General features: G+C 38.7%; 1 protein-coding gene across 2 annotated transcripts in view; it reads right to left on the bottom strand.

Moving 5' to 3' along the window:
• Window positions 1-22786, bottom strand: part of KCNQ5 (potassium voltage-gated channel subfamily Q member 5) — a 282164-nt gene that overhangs the window by 77188 nt on the left and 182190 nt on the right. For both annotated transcript variants that reach the window (XM_032104818.1, XM_032104819.1), the window contains exon 2: window positions 8905-8995. In XM_032104818.1, coding sequence (XP_031960709.1) covers window positions 8905-8995 — 91 coding nt within the window. The remainder of the gene's footprint in view (window positions 1-8904; window positions 8996-22786) is intronic.

The following is a 22786-nucleotide window of genomic DNA, read 5'->3' as shown; positions in this document are numbered from 1 at the left end:
CTTTTGACAAACTGGTCTTGGTAGCACTGCACCCAATCAGCCAAAATCTTGTTCATGCATTTAGTTTTTAAAAAATGTCACCTCACCAAATATTTCTGCTATTTGGACAAGTATTTGATCACAATATTTTTATTCAGTTCCTTAAGTTCCCTGTAAAAGTTGACTTGGTCCCCTTTTTTTCAGTCAAATAACTAAATTTTGAGAGCCAGTATACCAAGTCTTGTGTTTCACACATCATGCCATTTGCTGACTGTTTTGCAGTTTTTCCTATTACCTTTTTCCTAGGCTTATGGAATTTTGGTCCCTTGGAAAAAGAAAACATACATATATCTTTGTGAGCCATACATTTCCTGAGATCATATCTTCATATGGTACAATCAGCCAATTCCTGTCTGGTTCAGATGTGATACCAAAGTTATTATCCTGTCTATGACATACTACACCCTCTCCTTAGGTACTTCATGGAAGCCCAAAAGTCTAAAATGGTCAGTACTTATTTTGCTAATTCACCTTTGTAACTCATCCACAACTCACGGTCCTCAGAACTGAACTTCGTTCCAGTGTGTGTCTGTGTATTTACCATCACCTTCACTTTAAGTGGATTTTAATATTATATAAATGTCTGTTCTGGATTCTTACAGATGTTTTTGTTGTTTGTTTTTGCCTGTATTTCAATACTTATTTCACAGAATCACAAAATCACAGAACAAGCTGAGTTGGAAGGGACCCACAAAGATCATTGAGTCCAACTCTTGGCCCTGCACAGCACCATCCCCAAGAGACACACCATGTGACTGAGAGCACCAAACACTTCTTGAATTCTGTCAGGCTTGGTGCTGTGATCACTTCCCTAGGGAGCCTGTTCCAGTGCCCAAACACCCTCTGGGTGAAGAACCTTTTCCTGATATCCAACCTAAACCTCCCCTGACACAACTTCAGGCCATTCTCTCAGTCCTGTCACTGGTCACCACAGAGAGGAGATCAGTGCCTGTCCCTCCTCTTCCCCTCATGAGGAAGTTGTAACTGCAGTGAGGTCTCCCCTCAGTCTCCTCTTCTCCAGGCTGAACAGACCAAGTGCCCTCAGCTGCTCCTCACACGGCTTCCCCTCAAGGCCCTTCACCATCTTTGTTGCCCTCCTTTGGACACTCTCTAACAGTTTAATGTCTTTCTAACATTGTGGCACCCAAAACTGCCCCCAGCACTCGAGATGAGGCAGCCCCAGTGCAGAGCAGAGCGGGACGATCCCCTCCCTTGCCCGGCTGGCGATGCTGTGCCTGATGCTCCTCAGGACACACTTGGCCCTCCTGGCTGCCAGGGCACTGCTGACTCATGTTCAACTTGCCAGGTCCCTCAGGTCCCTTTCCATGGCACTGCTTTCCAGCATCTCATTTCCCAGTCTGTCTGTACATCCAGGGTTGCTCCCTCCCAGGTGCAGAATCTGGCACTTTCCCTTGTTTAACTTCATGTGGTTGGTGATTGCCCAGCCCTCTGATTTGTGGAGGTCTCTCTGACGGGCCTCCCTGCCTTCGAGGGAGCCGACAGCTCCTTCCAGTTTTGTATCATCTGCAGACTTGCTTGGTATCCCTTCCAGCCCTGCCTCCAAGTCATTTATGAAGATATTGAAGAGGACAGGGCTGGTGAAGGAGCCCTGTGGAACCCCAGTAGTGACAGGTCACCAGTCTGATGTCACCCCATTCACTCTAACCCTTAGTGCCCAGCCCATGAACCAGCTGCTCACCCATTCCATGATGTATTTATCCAGCCGTGTGCTGGACATTTGCTTTAATTCACATTTTTTAAACTGAAACTTGTGAAAAGATTTCTCCTGTTACTTGAGGAAAGTTCACATTTTGACTGCAGCAAGCTGTGTCTTCACGTGCTTTGTCACATCTCTGTGAAGTGACTGAGTGGATTGCAGTTTTTCTATGTTACTCATATGGTGGATATCCTCTCGACTGCCAAACAGCTTTTATATCACTAACGTGCTGCCTTCTTCAGCATTCTTTTCCTTTTGACATTTAATGGTTTGTAGAATTTTTTCCTTACATATTATTTTTAACCATGTACTTTGGCTTTCCTCTGGGGACATATTCTGCATTTCCATTTGGCAAACCAATATTTCCCTGACAAAGGTCAGGTCTGAATTTCTGATAGAGAGTTTGATATCTATCCATTTTTACTGTTGCAATCTCAACTGTTTGTTGCCTGTTTTAAGGAGATAGCTCTTGATCTCTATATCAAACTCTGGTATGAAGCCAATAAAATTCAGTACTGCAGGATCTAGCATAAACTATTATAAATCTACATCTGTGGAAAATATTACACTTATTCCTTGGAGGTGATTTCTCATGCTACCTTGTTATCACTTAAAGGGATAAAACAAGAACGAAGACATGTCATGGAAGAGCAGTTTTGCAAGGAATCTTGCTCGCTTTTCCTTAAAGGAAGTCCAGGACAGCTGGTTTGGTTCTTTAGCACAATGTGTTGATCAACCTAAAAGGAGATATGCTTTGCCCTCCTCAAAGAATTATATCCTTATTAATCTGAATCCTGCCACCCCATCACTGACAGCTAATCCTCCCCATTTTCCATTTCTAATCTCAAAATCCTACTAAAGATTCTGTGATCTCCTAGAGAAAATGGCCCCTTGAATGACTGGTTAAAAGGCTCTTTTAATATGTTCTCTGCTTTTGAATATTAATTCTCTTTGTTTTAGGAAACAAAGGGAATCAGAAACTGATTGGTCTCAGTACCAGTATCTTCTCTTCCGACTTTCTGCATATAGCTGTACAATGTCATCAACAAGATAAGCTGAGTAACAGCTCTTATATAGGAACTGATAACAATAACATAAATGAGTATAATGTACCTATTTAGAAATTCAACACTGGCTTTCTTACTGGGGGTTAGAATTTTATTATTAAAGTTGTACCAGGTCATGAATTTGTTACATTTGTCACTGCTTGTGGGTTTGCTATTTCCATTCATCTTTCTTCACTGCACATTACCACCCATTTCTCTACACATGCCCTGGTCATTCAGAGGAATGGAAAATAATTTTGTGGATGGTATTTCATCCAGCAGCCACTGACTTGTGGTAACTCCAGTGATCTTGTTTAACACAACTGATTGGTAGTTCTGCCTACCTGGGAATTGCTCTGTCAGTGACAAAATCTCTCTTGCCTTCTACTGCATTTGCTGCTGAATGCTGTAGCACTTGAGGTACCTGTTCATAGTTATCCTACCTTCTTCAAGTGATTCAGTTACGAGATTTTTTTTCCCCTGTTTGTAGATCACATATGCAGTTTTAATGATCTTTAGTCATCAAACCCATTTAAGCTTTCCCAGTAGAACCTAATATATTGCATTTTTAATTACAATAGAAAAATGATTCTGTTCAATGTGTGATTTTCAATCTTTTCTTTACAAAGGTAATTTCTGCTTAATACAGAATAATAAAAGAAAAGAAAGGACAAAACATTGTTAACACTATAATCAATCCCAGAACCATATCAATTATAGGCTTATGCGAGGATTGAGACATCTTTATTCTCTGATCTGTTGAAGTGTACTTATCGCCCTCAGCATTGTCGACAATATATAGAAACTTCTGCTGACAGTATATAGATATCTCTAGAGTTTTATGTGCACTGCTGTGTTCTGTTGTTAGGAAATAGTTTTTATGGTTGCTTTCATCTCTCTCTCCATAGATACAGTGTGTACTTGTTCGTTACAGAGCTTTGCTGGTTGGTTGGGAGTGCCAACACTGCCTTGTGAGAGAAGAATTAAGCTTTGAGGACAGCCACTGTTTTTAACTAACTCCGTCTTTTAATTTACATTTTTGTTTTCTGTCAGATTTTCTTGTAATAACTTTTAATTTCAGCAAAGTGCATTCAGCATTTAAATTTCCAGTGGGAAGTCTGCTCTGTTTCTACACAAAGATTCACAAGCAGTTGTGATGAACTGTAGTCCAAATTTTTGTAACAACAGTCAGCTGTGACTTGGTCAAATCCGTATACATAATAGGAGAGCATCAATGTAAACAGCAAAGATGTGAAAATATTCATTTTGGTAAGGTAAAGATATTTTTAAAGCTAACAGGTAGTTTATTATGACATGGTTGAATTGTTTTTTGCTCATGTTATCACCTTATTATAATATTAGTGTACATGAATCCAAACAAGACTGAAAGCATGAAGGTTTTTACCTTATCAATGTTATATTTCCCTCTCTTATTCTGTCTTTGATAACATCAGTGTTGTATGTCTAATGTAATTGTTTAGAGGCCTCGATGAGGAATTTTGAAATTTCAAAGCTAAGAATTGATTTGGAAAATAAAACACTAGAAATTAGTGTTTCTTGAGAAATACTAATTTTGAGTTTTGACAAATTCACTGTTTTTTAGATCAGGGATAAATTAATCTGTTTTTCTCAGAAGAAGATGAGACAAAATTCCAGTAAAGGGTTTATACCTTACTGTTGTTAGAAATGTATCTATAACTGAAATCTTTCAAGATCATTCAGTTTTTCTTTTTATGCCTTGATAGCTGGTCCTATAGAGCCATCCATTAAGTCTTCTATCAGGTCTGGTGGTCTTTTATCCAAGCATGGCAAGAGCATTCAAGTGCTCATACAATCTAAACTGAAAAATGCCATGTTTTTTTTAACTGAGCCCAAAAAACATTGAGTGGATTTTTAAAAATCCACTCTGACTAGCTTTAAAATGCTGTAGTGGATTTATATGATTTCATCCTTGTGAACGGACTTATTTTCTAGAGCAGAGAGAAATGGAATATACGCTTACCTGCAATAGGGTAGCTATACCCTATGTTTTTAAAATCAATGTGTGCCCTCTTTCTTTTACACAAAAATATTAGGAGAAAAAAATCCTGGAAAGATATTAATTGCAAGAAGCACTTAGTAGACTCTCCTTTTGGATTCATCTAAGTGACCACAGTACATGAACAAACCAGCTTCATCCTGTGCACGCTGTCTGCTTTTATATCTTTGGGAGCTATTTCTGCCTGAAGAATGTGTTCCTAGAGTACATTTTCAGAGGCCTTTATTCTACAAATCTGGGTACAGCTTTCTACACCAGCCATTTTCAGAGAAAAGCACAAAACAGATTTGATAAAACCAGTTCTGCAGAAATTCACTTGAGTTTCTCAATCTCCCTATCTTGATTAAAAATTAAAATTATGAAAAAAAATGGGATGCTTTGTTTGTTCAAATAAAAATGATATTTTGTTTCCTACAATCTCAATCTTAGTTTTAAGCCAGAAGTTCTAAAAAATCAAATACACAAAGGATATTTTACCCCAGGCCGAATGAAGGATTTAAACTGATCCAAGACCTTTTTTATTTACTTCTCAATTTGTCAAATCTTCATGGGTCAACTCAAATTATTTTATCAATTTTCTTGCATTGACAGCAAACAAACAGAAGTGAACCAGAAATTCACATAACTTTCAGCTTTAGTTGAAAATGAGCTTAAAATATAGAGAGTTTGGTCAAGAGCACAAATGACCTCCAGTTCCAGATAATATTCCTTCTTGGCTGCCTTCCCCAAAAGATTTGGTTTTGCCTTCACAGCCTCCGTTTTACTCCCCTTGTGTTTATTATTTGATAAACTGCTAGTAAATGTGCTTGTAGACCAGCAATACACCAAAGATTATTTTCTTGCTGTGTTTGTTAGATTCTCAAGCTGCTTGTGGTTTATTTTGATGCTGAAGTAGATTTTTATTCTACTGCCTGTCTGGGATATATCACTGCTACAGCTCAAGTGCCAGAAGTTGTGTGCACAGATGAGGCTAAAGCACAATTATCATTATAGGCATAAGGAGTTTAATCTGATGGTCTCCTCCCAGTTACTCTTATTATTTCTGGACACAAATCTAACCAAATTAATTACTGATGTAACAGTTCAACATTACTGTATGTAACATCCACTTAACTTATCTGCAGGACTTTCATTTTAAATATAAAATTCAAATATTAAAGGCGTTTCCCTTGACAGGTTTCCTGATAAGGACAAGATGCCTTGGAACACAGTAGTACTTGTGTGGATGCCAGAATTGAAGCTGGGTCCAGCACAACACAGCGGGGCAGGTTTGCCTCGGCTCTGGGAGCAGAGCTCAGGCATTTCTGTATCCCAGATGAGTCCATTAACCTCTGCTGAAGCTCAGAAACCCTCAGCTACTACTGCTTTCCTAAACAATGATTTGCTTTGAGCTATCACACACTGTTGCATGTTTCTGAGAGAGTATTTAGAATGCAGTGATTAGGAAATATGTTCTCTGCTCCCTAGAAAGGGAAGACTCAGGCAGATAAATGGAATTGACTGATTGCAGAAGAATAATCTTCTCAGCTCCTCTGGCCTTTCTGAGAAGGAAGAAAAGGTTTGCTCAGCTCATCTACACTTCCCTCTTTAATCTCCCTGTGTAATTGTGAATAGCTGCAATATGTCAAAAGCCACAGGTGCCAGTGCATGCAGCAACTCAGGTATTAAGTTGAAGGAACATTACATTAGCTTTTTAGGCAATTAACATGGCTGTAGGGGAGACCATCTGGAATAAATCTGCAAAACAAACAGTTCACAGAAACCCAGCAGGCAGCTCTATGGATTGTTGTATTTGTACAGTACTTCATTAGAAAATAAACATATAACTTCTATTTCAAGCACAAAGCACAAACAGTATTAAACCAGATCTGATAGTTAATACAGCTGTCTTACTAAATGACACATTTGGAAGAGCTGTGTGAATCACTGCAAGGAAAAGGTTGCGAAAACCCTAGTGGCTGCAGTTAGGTGTTGGCACAGCCAAAACAACTGCTCCTGAGTTAATGTAGAAATGTATTTTCCTCTTGGTTTGCAGCTACAAAAGCCTGCTTTGATAACTGTTAATATCAGCTAATGATTCAGTATGTAGAGAAGGGACACACCATGCATCAGCAAACTGCAATAAAGCAGTCAGCTTTAGCCTGCTTCTGGAACTTCATACTTTGCTGTGTTTATATATTTCTCCATTAGAGACCCACAGCAGGAGACTCAAAATTCGTCATCACTAGGTTTATTCCTGCCAAAGGTTTGCTGAACACAGTAGGCTATAACATAGAAATGTTGGACGAGGCTAGTATTGATGCTTCAAGAATCAACCATCCACCCTCTTCCTCCTTAAGGCCTATTTGTGCTCAGAGGAGGCCATGGGATGTGCAGTTGGAACAGTTAAGATGGACAAAGTTCATCTTGGAAGCCATAGCAGCAAAAAGCACCAAAGTTTCCCCCAGTAGACACTGAGCAACTCTGCTCAGCTGATGGACATCTCTACAGGGACTGGTGCCTCAGCTATCAGAGCTCGCCACACCTCTGCCCAGTGCTGGGAGCAAGGCCAGGGCTTCACAGACTTCCTCCACATTGTGGCTCCTGTGAGACCCATGGCACAGTAGAGGGAATCAGCCAGCTGAGGAATCAGCAGTAGTAAGTGTACCAACACAATCAACAAATATGTGGCTCATGAGAAATGCATATTTTATGTCAGAACAAATGGCATTTCTGCAAACTATTTGCATAAGTATACAGGCAAATGGATTACTTGTCACAAAAGCACCTTCTATTACAAATAGGGTATTTTCAGACTAATAATATTTTCCTGTTTTCTGTACCAAAAAATGTTAGTAATTAGTGTACCAATTACGATAATATAACTAGCTGCAGAACATTCAAACAAACTTCCATTTGCCAAGTGTTGTTCAGATTCATAAATAATGGGTCTAGGTATGAGTGTAGGATTACATCTGATCATTTCTAGCTGGTTTAATGCCACCTGATCTTTTCTTCAGAGAAAGAAAAAGCACTAATACAGCTAGGAAGAAAAACACAACATTTAGCATGGTTCTCCCTAATTAGCCCTGCTAAGAAACCATCTAATGGAGCAGGACACCACATACCTGCACCTAGCCAGCTCTGGACATTTAGTTCAGGAATTTTGGTGCAGTGGCCTATTGTGCTGCAAAGACATAGCACACAGCATAATTATGCTTATCGGCCTGCTCACACCCTAATTAATTAGGGAGCTGTTCTGAAGACCGGAGCTTTTGGATATATACAGTGATGGCAGTTAAAATGTTGGCATTTGTCAACAGTTACTTCACCTCAGGTGCTACCTAACAAGCCACAGTCTGCTGAATACACTGAACTGAAATAACCATGGTAACTCCAGGTATACAGTGACGTTTTAACGCTTGCTACTGCCTATCCTCAGGCCATTGCTTGCAGAACTAAATGGCCCATCAAGAAGAAGATGAATAAAATGGTGTCTGTACAATGCATGAAAAATGTTAAGCACTTTTAGGGATTAAAGCCATTTTCATTTACCTCAGAAGGGAAAAAGGAGAAAAAGGGAAAAAACATAATACAAAAGCACGTATTATGAAGAAATAATGAAACTACCACATCCTACTGCAGCAACTGCTACTAAAATGTCAGTATCTACCAAGAGCTATCCCAAATTGGTATCTAAGATACCAAAATTAATTCCTATTTTAAGTGCCTCTTACTACATACTGACTTTATAAATTACAGCAGCAATATCAAAGGTCTTTCATGCTCAGTCACTGCCAAACTGCAGTAGAAATTCTATCAGTTATAAGCCACAGCAATTCTCAAGCAAGGAAGGCAATGCAGTACAATACTTTATGAGCACTGTCTTACCATCCGACCTGTTTTTCAATAAAAAGACAGTGCAATCCTCTATTTTATCATCTTTTCATCATCCTGATGAAAAGTCTGATTTTTTTAAAATGTTCAGTTATTGTGTTATATTACTTCCTCCATGGTGAGAGAGAGGATTTGAATGTATACAAAAGTATCTGTAAAATTGTCTTGTATTTAGAATTTTCACTTACCAAAATGAAGAGACAACCAGAGGCAAGTTTTGTGTGTTCAGGAATAGTAGAAAACACGGACAAAATCAAGCAACCAAACACAAGGAGAAAACTGAAAAAGAAAGAATATTAATAATTGTTAATATTTTTCAGTATCCTGACCCAGTATCTATACTGATCCTACTTCACCAACATTAACAGAAGACTGTCTTTGTACAGTCTTCATTAGTAGAAGGGAATACAGGCACTACTTAGTTCATTAGAATAATAACCTGTTATTAAATCCATACCTTTCTGAGCAGCACTGCTAGAATTAACAGAAACAAGATTTTCTTGGGAAAATGACCCAGTATACACAGACATTATGTTTTGCATCACAGTCCTGTACCTTTATGCAGTCCAGATAATCTAAGTGTCTTTAAAGAAAGATCTCCAATGGGACAGTTGTTTCCCAGGTCTGAAAAATCATTTCTCCCACAACTGATCACAAATATCTGCTGCACAAGCTTACCAAAGAGTTAAGTTACATATCACACCTCTCTGTCCATCTGAAACAACCTCCTTCTGAGCAACAGACTTCATGTACAAACCACCAGAAGTGAGAGGCAGTCATTGTCCTCAATGAACAGGCTCTGTTCTGGGAACAAACTTCGTATCATACAATCCACTGAAGGACTTAAAACAATTACACAAGCTGGGCAGTTACAATCAGGAAAACATGAGCACAATTTTGAGTTTGCATGAGCCTGTATGTTTCATGATACTGATGAATATATACAGGAAAAACAGAGCTAAATCTTTTTGTGAGGAAGATCCAAACAAATGGTATCACTGCAGAAATTCTTGCATATCCCATGTCCAGTCCTTAGAGCATACAGCACAGGTGTTTGCAGACATGAGACAGAAAAGCTGATATTGCTCTGACACATACTGTTGGTGGTAAGGATTATCCTTTCCTCTTGTACTGCTTCACCAACAATACCACTGTGCTAGTGAAACCATCTATGAACTGGATGAGAAGGTTCATTTTACCCACAATATCATGAACTGACTAATCAGCAGCCACTAATAATTGATTCTACCAATGTCTTGCTTAATTCCTTCTTAAAACACTTGTCAGTCATGCTGTGCTATGAGTCAACCAACAAATGGCAGGCCTTTGACTTTTGTCTGAATTGCTGGGACTCACTAGCAGATGTTCTAACCCACGTAAATAGATATTGTAATTAACACAGATACATATCCCTCCCCGCCCTTGTCTTGACCCATGAGCCTTTCATTATACTTCCTCTTCTCCATCCAGCTGAGGAACGGGAATGATAGGGAGGCTTTGGTGGGCACCCAGTGTCCTGCCAGGGTCAATACAGCACACTGTGAAACCTCTGCCCCGAAAGATTGCAGAACTTGGCTGACAAAGGCCATGCTCTGGCTTTGAAGTGAGCTCTGCTTTGAGCAGGAGGTTGGACAGGAAGACTCAAAGAGGATCTTTTCAACCTAAATACTTCTGTGTTTCTAACTACTGGATATAACATTACTATATTATTGCATCTGCACCCACTTGTGCTTCAGGAGCTATGGTTACTTTTTCCCACAACATATGGACTTTCCATAGTGGTGTAATATAGTAGTGCTATAATATATGCAATATATTACATAAAAAAATGAGTCTAGTGTTCAGAATTTCTAGTAGAAAATCTCTATCTGCAATGCAATTAGACTTTGGAGGCACATTTTTTAGCATATCACTTAACTGCTGGGGAGAAGTTCTACTCTGAAAATCAAATATGGTACAACCTTGCATATAAATTCTATTAAGGACTGTAAATAAAACAGTATCCAGGAGGGTGAAGTGCACATTTGGCATACACCATTGGCAAGTCTTCTAGACTAGAGAGAGGCGAAGATCAACACATGCTCCAAGATTAATTAAAAAACTCATTCAAGACGTGCAATTCCAAGCACATGTACAGGCTGGGCAGAGAATGGATCAAAAGCAGCCCCAGGGAGAAAGACTTTGGGGTGTTTCTGGATGAAAGTTCAACATGACTTGGCAATGCATGCTCACAGCCCAGAAAGTCAACCACATCCTGGGCTGCATCAAAAGAAGTGTGGCCAGAGATCGAGGGAGGTGATTCTACCTCTTTACTCCTGTGAGACCGCACCTGGAGTGCTGCATCCAGCTCTGGGGCCCTCAGCACAAGAAAGACATTGGCCTGTTGGGACATCTCCCAGAGGAGAGCCACTAAACTGATCACAGCGCTGGACCAGTTCTCCTGTGAAGACAGGCTGAGAGAATCAAGGTTGTTCAGCCTCTCCTCAGAAGAGAAGGCTCCAGGAAGACCTTAAAGCAACCTTCCATTACCTAAAAGGGGCCTACAAGAAAGCTGGGGAGGGACTTCTCACAAGGGCATGTCGTGATAGGACAAGGGGGAAGGCCTTAAGCTGGAGGACATGAGATTTAGGTTAGATATTAGGAAGAAATTCTTTACTGTGAGGGTGCTGAGGCATTGGAACAGGTTACTCAGAGAACTTGTGGATGCCTCATTCCTGAAGGTGTTCAAGCATGTTGGATGGGACTCTGAGCAACCTGGTCTAGTGGAAGGTTCTGTGCCCATGGCAGTGGGGCTGGAACTGGATGATCTTTAGAGTCCCTTCCAACCCCAAACCATTCTGTGATTCTATTTTTCTATGATTCTATTTTTCTATGATTCTGTGATTCTATGATTCTATGATACGTGACAAAAACCCATCTTGTGAGCAATTTTCTTTCCTTCACCTCCCTTTATAAAAATGGAAAATCTCAAAGAACATTACTTGTAGTTTCAGCTGCTACAGCCTTCAGATGCAACCCCCCTATAATTACATCCTACTGACATAGGCATAAATGTGGTTTCTTCTCATTAAGGCTTGCATGGAGGGCAAAATAAAATTTTGAGTGACTAAGAATTTACAGTAAAGGAACGTAATTTCCTTTTACTGAATTTCTTTAGACCTGAATCAATTAAAATGACATTTGCTTACTTCCTTTGTGTTTAGGTATTAAAAATCCCTCATTTGGTTTTATTCCTGTAATACCAATTAAACTGGAGGCCCAGTTGTACTGGGTCTTGTCCAAACACACAATACAAGTTTTCACTTGGAAGAGATTTCTTATAGCACAATTATAGAAAACAGACACAGCAGGAAAAAAGAAAGTTTTTTGTTCCCATATCACAGTTGGAGACCATGGCACTGTAAAGGTAAGGGACTTGCCTAAGGCTACATAGAAAGTCTTTATATGTGGAATAGACCTGAACCTTTTAAGTCACAGCCCAATCCTACAGGCACAAAACTGTTGTCCACTCACCCACCACTTGCTTTGCCATGGTCTGTCAGGACCGTGCTTTAGAATATCACTGTGGGCAAGCTGTTTATTCACAATAGATGGGAAAAGTGAGTCAGGAGAGGGAATAAGTACAGTTAAGCAGTGTATTAATCAAAATAAAAGCAAATATTCAGGAAAGCCAGGTGCAGTGTAGATTAGCACCTGGTTGACATAATTCTACAGTTTGCCCATGAAAAGCAGAAACAATCCTCACAGCAATACATAAGAAGAGTGTTGGAAAGAAATTTTTCCAAACATATATAACCTTTGTTCTCAGTTTTTCCAGAAACTCTAAAAGGAATGGAGCATCATTATTAATTATTGTTATTAAAGAACAAAAGAAAAATGTTTGCATTTATCCGCAAACACATTCAAATATTGCCCCTCTGTCCCTCATTCCTCCCTCCAACACTGAACACTGTTTTTAGTGCCACTCAGTACATTATGTCTAAAATTAAAGTGTAAGCACTTTTGGGGAGGGGAGAAACCCAATCCTACTAGCATGGCAAAACTAAAAGCATACATTTAGGTGTTGTAAAACACAACAGTAGCAACAAAAGTGGAATGTTTTCAGTAGTTTATATATCGCTGAAGTGCTTTCCTTCAAAGTAAACTAATAGTTGGGATTCACTATCTATCTTTTTTAGTGCAATCTGTTTACTCAAGCCATGCAACAAAAGCACTTCTCCTTTTTCCCAGCTGGAACTGAAGGCATGAAGGGTCTAGCAACACCTTTCACCTGGCTGGATGTTAAACGATTTTAACAAAATCAAAATAAATCCCTAAGGTTCAAACATCACAGTGGTCAAAATTTATCAGAAATTGTTCTGTCCTATTGTGAACTATTTCTCCAGTGACAGATGAAGTGTAGAGGATTGCATTAAGCCCTGGATAGTAATTTGATAACCCTCAATAGAAGAAAAAGTTTTTCCCATGCCATCATTTGAACTGTGTGCTATGATACATGCTGTACAAGACTATGCTGCTGTAGGTAGAGAGGAGTACAAAGCAAAACACAGAGCAATTATATTTGGCCTCTAGTGGTTCAATCTGGATCATATAATTGTTCAGGCTGAAAAAAACAGATGGTTTTTCCTCATGCATTCGGTATCAGACAGTAAAACATATGCCTTGGGCAGCAACTTCCCATAAAATTATTCAAGTGCTGCCATAGCCTTGTATTTTATCAAAAGCAGCAACTTCCATTTTTGTTTCAGCAATAATCAGTTTTGTTTCAGATCCTTTCATCTTATTCCCCTGCTCCTGAAAGTATATACTAATTGGAGAAAAGCCAGTTTATGAAAGATAATATAACTCAGAAGCTTTGATATTTAATCAATCTGCCTCTCATAAACTTTTCTTACTGGTTAATTAGGACCTACCAATTCTCCATTTATATAATTTTCAGCAGAATTTTACTACGGTTTGATTTAAGGGCTGTTCATATGGAAAAGGATGTTCAGCTTAAAGCAATTGTTAAAACATTACTTAAGGAGTATCATAAGGACGAAAAATATAACCTGGGAAGATCTTTAAGAGCTACTTAGCTACATAATTTACTGCTAGAATTAAAATAATCAAAAGTTAAACATCTGCAAACTTTTGTGGCCTCTTCTGTAAATAATAAAAATGTATCACTGTTAAAGTGGCATAATTAAGCGATTAGACCACCAGAGATATTTTCCAGTATTATTTGAGATCTGATTTAATCCCCACAGAGGTAAGGGCATTCAGGATTATGACCAAAACTGCAAACTGTTGGCAGTGCCATTATCCCAGATTTTGTATGGAAGGTAGAAAATGTTTGAAAGCTTTTGCTAACTTTAGTTACAACCAAAAACTAGCTCTTACTTTTCCCACTGGTACACTAATGCACTTGCTTGCAAATTTAGAGGGAGTTGTTTGCATTCACGAGGTCTGAGTCTACAAAGAACTATTAGAGCCCCTCCATAAGTAATTCTTTCCACAGCCAGGGGCAGTGACCGTGCTTTCTTGACAGTGATCAGGATCTTGCTGAGTTGAGTACCTAAGTGCCTCCTTTACATGATTTTTTAATCCTCGAATGCATAAAATCTGTGTGTGGCATTAGATAAATAAATGTGCTGAAGATATACTGGATGTATAGCACCAATAGATACATTAAAGATTTACATAAGTGGATAAAATACCCAGAGAAAACCCTATTAAAAAAGGAAGGAAAGACAGTCTTTCATAGCACTGTTACACTTTCATGGGGATTATTAATTTTTGTGAATGGTTCTCACAAAAAGCAAAAAGACAGATCTGCCTTGGCTAGATGTTATCAGCACTCTCATCCCTCTTGATGGGTGAAAGGGAGAATTTACAGCTTCAGTATCCCATGCAACTGCTGGGGACAGAAGAAAAAACATCCTCTCCTGGACCAGGAGTTACTCTTATATGTACACACAATTTGCAAGACACCAGGTTCCCACAGAGGAGGAATTATGCATATTGTTCAACTTAGAGCTGGTGTACCACATTCCACCCCAGAGCAGATGTGAATGCTCAAGACAGGAGGGCAGCACAAACCTGACAGCACCCTCAGCCTCCGAGCACTTCCTGGTGCCTCTGAGCAGACAGTCATTGGAGGTGGGTGGAAATGCCCTCTCTGATAGGACATGGAAAGAGAAACGCTGAAGCATTTTCCTAGCTTCAGGAAGAACTGAAAGTGAAAACGTCATCTAGTGCAGGCGTGAGGCAGACAGTTACACAGGTTCTGTGGTATCTCCCTTAAAAAGTAATCTTTTCAACATTCCTATAAAACAGATAATGCACTGCTGACATGGTGGAAAAGAATACAGTTTAACAGTTTTGATAGTGCAAGCCACGTGGATTAAATTTTCCATCATTTATAGTTTCAGCGTGACTTGTTTATGCAAGAAAATGAGATATGACAAAGGTTATTACAATTTGTTAAAAGTGTTTGACAAAAGCTGCATGGAGAATAAGTGCTCTTCCATAGAAAAAGCCCATAAATTTCTCCTGTAGATTTCCCTTAAAATGACTTGCACTTCAACCTTTCCTTCAAGCGGAAGAGTGTAGCATGTTCAGGGTGGGAATGCACTGCCTTCTACCCAGAAATAGTACAGTCCTGGCTGTGGAGAGGTAGAGTATGAGGACCTCACAGTCTTAAAATGGGAAAATAAACTGGATATGAAACTTAATAAATAATTTTTGAGAAAAAAAAAAGCATTGCAGCAAACCTGTCTTTTTATGTATTCTTTCTTTGGATTAATTGCTACCTTTTTCAGAAATATAGAAACTTGAACTGAATTTCATGTCTGACAATTTTTAAGAACCAAGCATGCTGCTGAAGCAACTTATTTAGAAAGGTGAGTTTTGTCAGGCTGTGATGGATAAATTTTGTTTTAAAAATATTTTTTGTTCCACTGTGGGATGTTTATTCATTCTAAAAATTAGAACAGTTTATCAAGCATGAAACAGTTTACACTTGCAGTGTGAAAAAAATTGTTGCCAACCCAAATTGTTCTTTTCTGACATATTTTTAAGGAATCGTATTTTTAGCAGAGTCTGCTAAGTGATTGTACTTGGCTTCTATTGACAAAGCAATGAAGAGGCTATAACAGGAGATGATATCAAAACAAAGCAAATCAAATAGTTCAGGTACCTATGGGGCACAAATAAAAGAGTCATTAAATGCACATTTGATAACCCATTCCATCACAGACAAAAAATAAAATATCAAGGTAAGTTTCTCCAGGGTTCTAAAAAAGGAGGCATCGTTTTTCCTTGAGCAAGCACATTAGCTTAAAAAAAACCAAAACAAATCAGGAAATGCTTTTTCTTAATGCTCAGAGATTCTTGTGACCTAGATATTTTCTATTTTCACTGGTGTCAACAGGAGATAACAGAAAAATTAGAATAAAGCATGCGCTCCTCCAGATTTTAACTATTTTACTGATTAGGACAAGTAATAATGATTTGGCTCGAATCTTTAGAAAATTACAAAATGCTCCTTTTATCACTCACAAAGCATAGGTCTTTTTGTAAACCAAAATTTTCAAATGTGAAGGCTTAATTTAATAAATAAAATTTGTATTTAGACAACTCTGTTGGATTTTTCTTTTGCATCAAATAGCTCCAACTCCCAGTGACAAGTCTGGTATCTTACACAGCAACCTTTGCTTGACCACAGATACTTCACAAGAAAATTAATTTAAAATATGAGTAGAAACTATGTTGTCTTTACCACTGAGCACAGGTTGCAGAATTTATATATATTTTTTAGAATGTTTACAATATTAAGATAAAACTTCAGTATAATGAAATAGAGAAAATTTAAAGAATTACAGTATGAAGCTAGAGAAGTGAAAACCACTATATAACTTTTTCTTTAAAATCATTTTTCTATTGCTGTCTATTTCTTCTAACCTTTTTCACAGTCTAGGGCAAAGGGAAGTACTCAAACAACCTTTTTATGTGAAAGTGTTTGCTAACATACTGTACTTGGATGTCTTGCTAAGGAGAAAAATAATCCTTAATATAGGAAATGTATAGATGTGCAAGGAAGAAATGTGTTCGGTAATCACCAGCATAATCCACTACAAAATCAGCTTTTCAGGTCTTCAGGTTTTAAGATAAAAATATTGCCACTACCTCATGTTTGGTTGGGTTTTTTTTAAAGTAACAGAGCAAACTTAAAAGAACAGGAAAATTGCAGGACTGCTGGGTAATTTTTATGCCACAAGAGTTGCCTGTTTGCTTGGTGCTCAGAGTGCAGCTCTGACTCTGGCAAAGCCAAGGTGTGATTTACTGTAGCAGGGCCAGACATCAGTTACCTTCATTGCCTAATTGACCATCAGTGGCCAACGCTGCCAACACTGGCTTTGGCAGCTAAAACTAAGGAGGAAACACACTGTGTTGGGAGAAAAGAACCTTATCCTCTGGCGTTAATCCCATTTACTGTGATTCAAGTGAGTAATGTGACAGGGAATGACACTCCCAATGGCTGCTGATGGTCTGTACCATTAAATGCTGAGGACTGCCACTGGAATCATTTTGGCCTGGGTGAAACACCACTTTCCTAGACAATTCCTGGGTATGGTCTGGGAGTTACCATGTGTCTGGATGAAATTTTTCTCTGGACTTGCCAGTACATCTTTTACTACGGATAGGTACTTCTGGATGTCAAGTTATTGCGTTGAAAAAAACATTATCAAATGAGCCTATTTAGCAAATGAGCTGTAATTTACAAAAAGTGGGGATATTTTACATTTGAATACCTCAGGATATATCACAGCAGAGGCCTGCCAGAGTTCTAGAAGCATTTGGACAATGCTCTCAGACATATGGTGAAATTCTTGTCCTGTACAAGGCCAGGACTTGGACTTCAATGATTCCTGTGGGTACCTCCCAACTCAGAATATTCTCTGATTCTGTGATTTCAGTCCTGTTTTACATCTTAATTAAAAGTAAATATGGGGACAAAATCTATTGAAAATTTAATCTTTCAAATTCAGGTGCGTGATTGACATATTTTAATAAAAGCTTGGGATTAAGACTATTAGCCCAACTTGACTATGATAGGATGATACTGTGGGAAACACTCGAGTCCACTGTGCATTTTCACAAAAAATACTTCATCCTATTGAAGAGCTCTGGAACAAAAATCAATTTCCTCATTTCTCTTATTTTTTCTCCAATAGTATATTGTATACTGCATTTTGCTTTGGTTTTACATTTGTTTTTCATTGATGTATAGTCAACAACACTGACAATTAAAAGAGTTTTTCAGGGGAAAGGACACTCAAATGCAGTCATACAAAGATATTGTACTGTAATACATGAGCCAAAGGAACTTATTTTAATCATATCTCTCAAGAAGGCATCTTAGCAACCCTTGGCTACTTCTACAATTTTTTATCCTTCCAGGCGTGTGAACCAAAAAGTACCCACAATGAACAAAGAAGTACCCACAAGTTCTCCAATAACAGCTTTCCAGGCTGCAACGTAACATGGTTGTTCTGCCAGTAATGCTCAATTCCATGACATAAATGAAGAATCTATGGGATCTCTGGCTTTGCATGGGGATTCCAATTTGCTGTCATTAAATGTGGTTATCTCACATGTTAGCCAGAATAGTAGATAACACATAAAGCACACTTAAAAAAATTATTTCTTTTTAAATAATAAAAATTATTTTGAGTGGAAACATAAGAGCTTTGACATGTATTGTACCACATCATTATATCAGCCTGTGGTGGCTGTGGGGGGAATGGTACAAAATGATACAAAATCATATATACCAATTAATCTGATCACTTTATGATGCTTTAATTCAGCAAGCTGATTAAGACAGGAATGATTTATCATATTTATTACACTGAAATACAGAGGAGTATTTTTGAGCACTCCATTGTCTATCCTGAAAAAAACCATATATCCATGATGGTATTAAAAAAAAGTGGTAAGCATAACGGAGTATTTACAAGTCCAGGCTACCTTATAGCCCCAATGCCCCTCACAGCTATGACAGAAATCTAAGCAGCCACAAATGCCAGGGCTCGTTAAACTTGGCAGAGTAATGCCATAATGTTATTAAGAATTAGTATTTTTAAAAAATTCTTTAATGTTCCAAGGTCTAGGTCTTCTTTCTCTAACTTTATTTACTCCTAGTAACTAATAGCTGGGTTTTGGTTTTTACTGAAACCTTACAGTTGACTTCAGTGGAAGTATGGCTTGTGTTGGGAATTATGAGCTGACTCATAAATATCACCAGAGCAAAGAAAATCCTGTTAATTTCCTATCATTTTCTCCCAGTAGTAAACAAGGATATAAATGGAACACAGAATATTTTTCTAACATAATGCACTGTTAGTATTAAACTTACTTCTAAGAATCAATCATGGCACTTTAGCTTGAGGGTGTTCAGTTTCATACCACACCATTAGTCTTGTCTTCCTTAATCTAAATAAGTCCTGCACTTTCTGGAATCTAAAGTGCCCTTTCTTGTTGTTAGGCAGCAGTACTAACAGACCAGAACCTGATGGTGGAAGCATGTGAGATTGCAAAAGAAGAATCCCACCTTGAAAGATTCAAATGACAAAGAAATTTCCTGAGTTTAACTTACTTACAGCAATACTTATCTCTTCTCTATGCTCATCCATATAATACTGATAGGAAAGCAGCACAAAGTCTCAAAACTGAGGGGGTAGGGGGGTGTTCACCTATTTCCTCATATGCTTGAGTTTCTTTGTGTTTAAAAGCAAAGAGCAGATACACACTTTGTCAAGCACTAGGTCTTGCTGGAGAGGGTACAACAAAAAGCTTATGGCTTTGTATCACATGCTACTTTGAGTACAGAAAACTTGCAGAGATTTTAGGTCTTGAGACCTAAAGCAAGATGTAACCATTACTTTTCACAATAAGCCTTTATTCTGTCTGAGTCTCTATAGTCAAAGCCCAACGATGTGACTTCTTTCCTCTATATTTCAGGATCTTTTATCTCATAATCACCCCAACTGGAAAGAGTGTTACATAATTTCTTCCGTGCACCGAGCAAGATATTCTGAAGTCCCTACAAGGCAGGGCTGCGGAGCACACCAGCAGTGACTGCAAGCAGCGGGTGGAAGGGCAGCACCTCGTGTGCCCACAGCAGGGCCTGTCTCTCCTGGGATGTCTGTCAGGAAGACAGCTGCTGCTCACACGTCTGGCTTCCATGTGCCAAAGCTGAGCCTATGCATTGCTCTGGCAACAACAATGTTTCTGTTTCAATAACGAGTTATTTTATTAAATGCGGAGTTGCAAAGGTTCTGGAACAACCATTGCGCTTATGAAGAATGTTAAATACACAAAATGATCACTTATTTTCCATGTGGGGAAAAGCTTGCCCTTTGATCTTAAACACATGTGCCTGTTTGAAACAGCACGAGGGTGCTTTTACTTTCCAACATTTTATCTTACAGTGGCTTTCACTCTTTGCCAAAATTGTTCAGCTCAGAAATTTGTGTGAAATAAGCTTGTATTTATAAGACATACTGCAGGCACAGAGAATGTCTTATATAAATTTTACTTTAGCAGATCAGTTTCCTTTCACATAGGATGATCCTGTAAGCACTTATCCAAGCGTTTAAGGCCAGGCTGGATGGGGCTTTCAGTAATCTGATCTAGTTGCAGGTGTCCCAGCTTACAGCAGGTGCATTGGACTTGATGGCCTTTAAAGGTCAGTTCCAACCCAAACCATTCTATGATTCTGTGATTCCACGTGCACAGTTTGATCAGAGATGATTGTGAGTACATACTGCTGAACACTGCATACTTCCAAGGCTGAAGAAGAAGCCCTGGAGATCCCATTATTAACCACACAGCTGAAGTCAGTTTCTTGGAGCTTCAATATACAGAGTAGTAGCCTTCAGTAGTTGCACGGACCATACTAGTAAATAGGATTATAACTTCCCAGAACGGGGCAACAGGCAGACATGCATCTCTGCTAGAAGGAGAAAAACACCTCTGTGACAACAAGGAGGTCCAGTTAATTGGTATATTTCAGCTAAGAATGACTCCTTGTTCTTTGACAGCCAAAGGAGCATCTCTCTGTGACTCCCAACACACAATAATACTCTCTTCAGTTACTCAGTCCAGACAGCTCCATCACAAGACACAGTAGTTGTAGTGTTGAATATTAACAATGTGAAGCTGAGATACACGGTAATTTTGCCTCCTACAATTCATAAATGTTCACATTAAAAATCAGTACAGGATAGGCACTGAAGAACTTTTGCAAATTATGAGCCTCTGGGAGTCTAAATTCTTAACTGTCTTTAAAATATTAACTCAAGCACACAGGAGAAGTTTGTTAGAGTTGAGAATTGGTCCTTCCTAGGCTAGGAGTGATTTAAACTATGTATGGTGACCATACAGAGCACTTCCAGCACAGTCAGGAATTGTTCTTAATTGAGATGCACCAGCTGACTGCTCCTCCTCGTAGTGAGAGCACTGTTTTTCTCCTTCCAACAGAGATGCATGTCTGCCTGTCTCCTAATTCCTCAGGAAGCCTGACAAGTGAAAAAGTGGATTTGGGGTGAGCCAAAAATGTTGTATATATTTATGTGTAAAAAACAAGTTCTGCTCTTTTCACAGATTTTGTGACCCATTATGAACATTTATTTATGTAACTTTAAAGAGTGAATGTTGAGCTACAATGCACATCTTGATTTGACCGAAAAATTATGAAACAATATCCATCCTTTCATATGAGAGCACACAGAAAAAAAGTAACCCAGTCAACCACTATATCAAAGCAACAGAAACCTTTGTCAACTTAAGGTCATTTAGTCAAACCTTCCTATAAAAATGTATGAAATAAATAGCTTTTTAGTATGACCAGAGCATCATTTAACTCAGACAATCACAGGCAAATAAATAACCAAGAACCTGTCTGTTAAGATCAGCATATTAATCTCTAATGAAACTAAAGTTACACTGGCTCCTTTTACAAAGTTCATAAAAATCACAATCCTATGTTGGCTGGAAGGGACCTCCAGCAGTTATCTTGTCTAGCCCCTGCAGAGAGCAAGTTCACTTACATCGGCTTGCTCAAGGTCGTGTCCAGTCGAGTGGTGAGTGTCTGAAGGGAAGGACACTGTGGCCTCTCTGGACAGCCTGGTACAACACCTGACTGCCTGCACAGTTACATTTTTTTTCTTAACATGTAGTTGCAATTCTTACATAAGAAACACTGAGCATCACATTACTCCTCAAAGTCTAATCATCAAAAGGTTTTATTATTTTTTTTTCCCAGCTCACCAGACTGCATCATTCAATCTACTACGTTAAGAACCAGTGGGCTTCATGAACTGGGATGATGGGATAGTCTTCATTCTCATAATCCTGGTGCTATTCTCTCATAGCTATTCCTCCTTACCCCAAAAACCTCACTGAGTTTGCTTCTTTCAGTTTGTAAACCTAACATTAATCACAGAATAATAGAATCACAGAATCACAGCATCATAGAATCATAGAGTGGTTTGGGTTGAAAGGCACCTTAAAGATGATCTAGTTTCAATATCAAGGCCCCTCAACTCAAAATAATTTCACAGTTCTCTGTAGTATTCTCATTATCTGCATTTCTATTCTTAGCACTTTCTTTCCCATTATTTTGCTGGTTATTTTTCCTGCAGCCCAGGCAAGAACAACACTACACTGCTGGTTTTACTATAATGGTAGACATGGGTTTACTTTGCTATAACTCAACTTATTTGTTCATATTCCTTTTATCTTGTCAGAGAGTTTTATTTTATCTTATTGAAAATGCAAGAAATATCACTAAACCTGTGCCAATGAAGTAAAAAAGGGTGCATGTTAATGATATTTCTATGAGATAAATTATTATTTCTTTACCAGCTGCTATCAGCACTGAAGGATTTTCCAGCAATTAACTCGTATCTTCAGATGCAGAGGCCCTGAGTAGCTGTTTAGAGGGCTGACACACAGCTGGTTTGAGCTGCCATACTCAGGAGTACTCATTTGCCTGTGGAGCACTTTTGAGGCTCAGTGCAG

This window comes from Corvus moneduloides, chromosome 3, assembly GCF_009650955.1.
Source record: "Corvus moneduloides isolate bCorMon1 chromosome 3, bCorMon1.pri, whole genome shotgun sequence".
NCBI lineage: Eukaryota > Metazoa > Chordata > Aves > Passeriformes > Corvidae > Corvus > Corvus moneduloides.
Note: the sequence above shows the minus strand (reverse complement) of the source record. Positions and strands in the feature narration are given on the sequence as shown.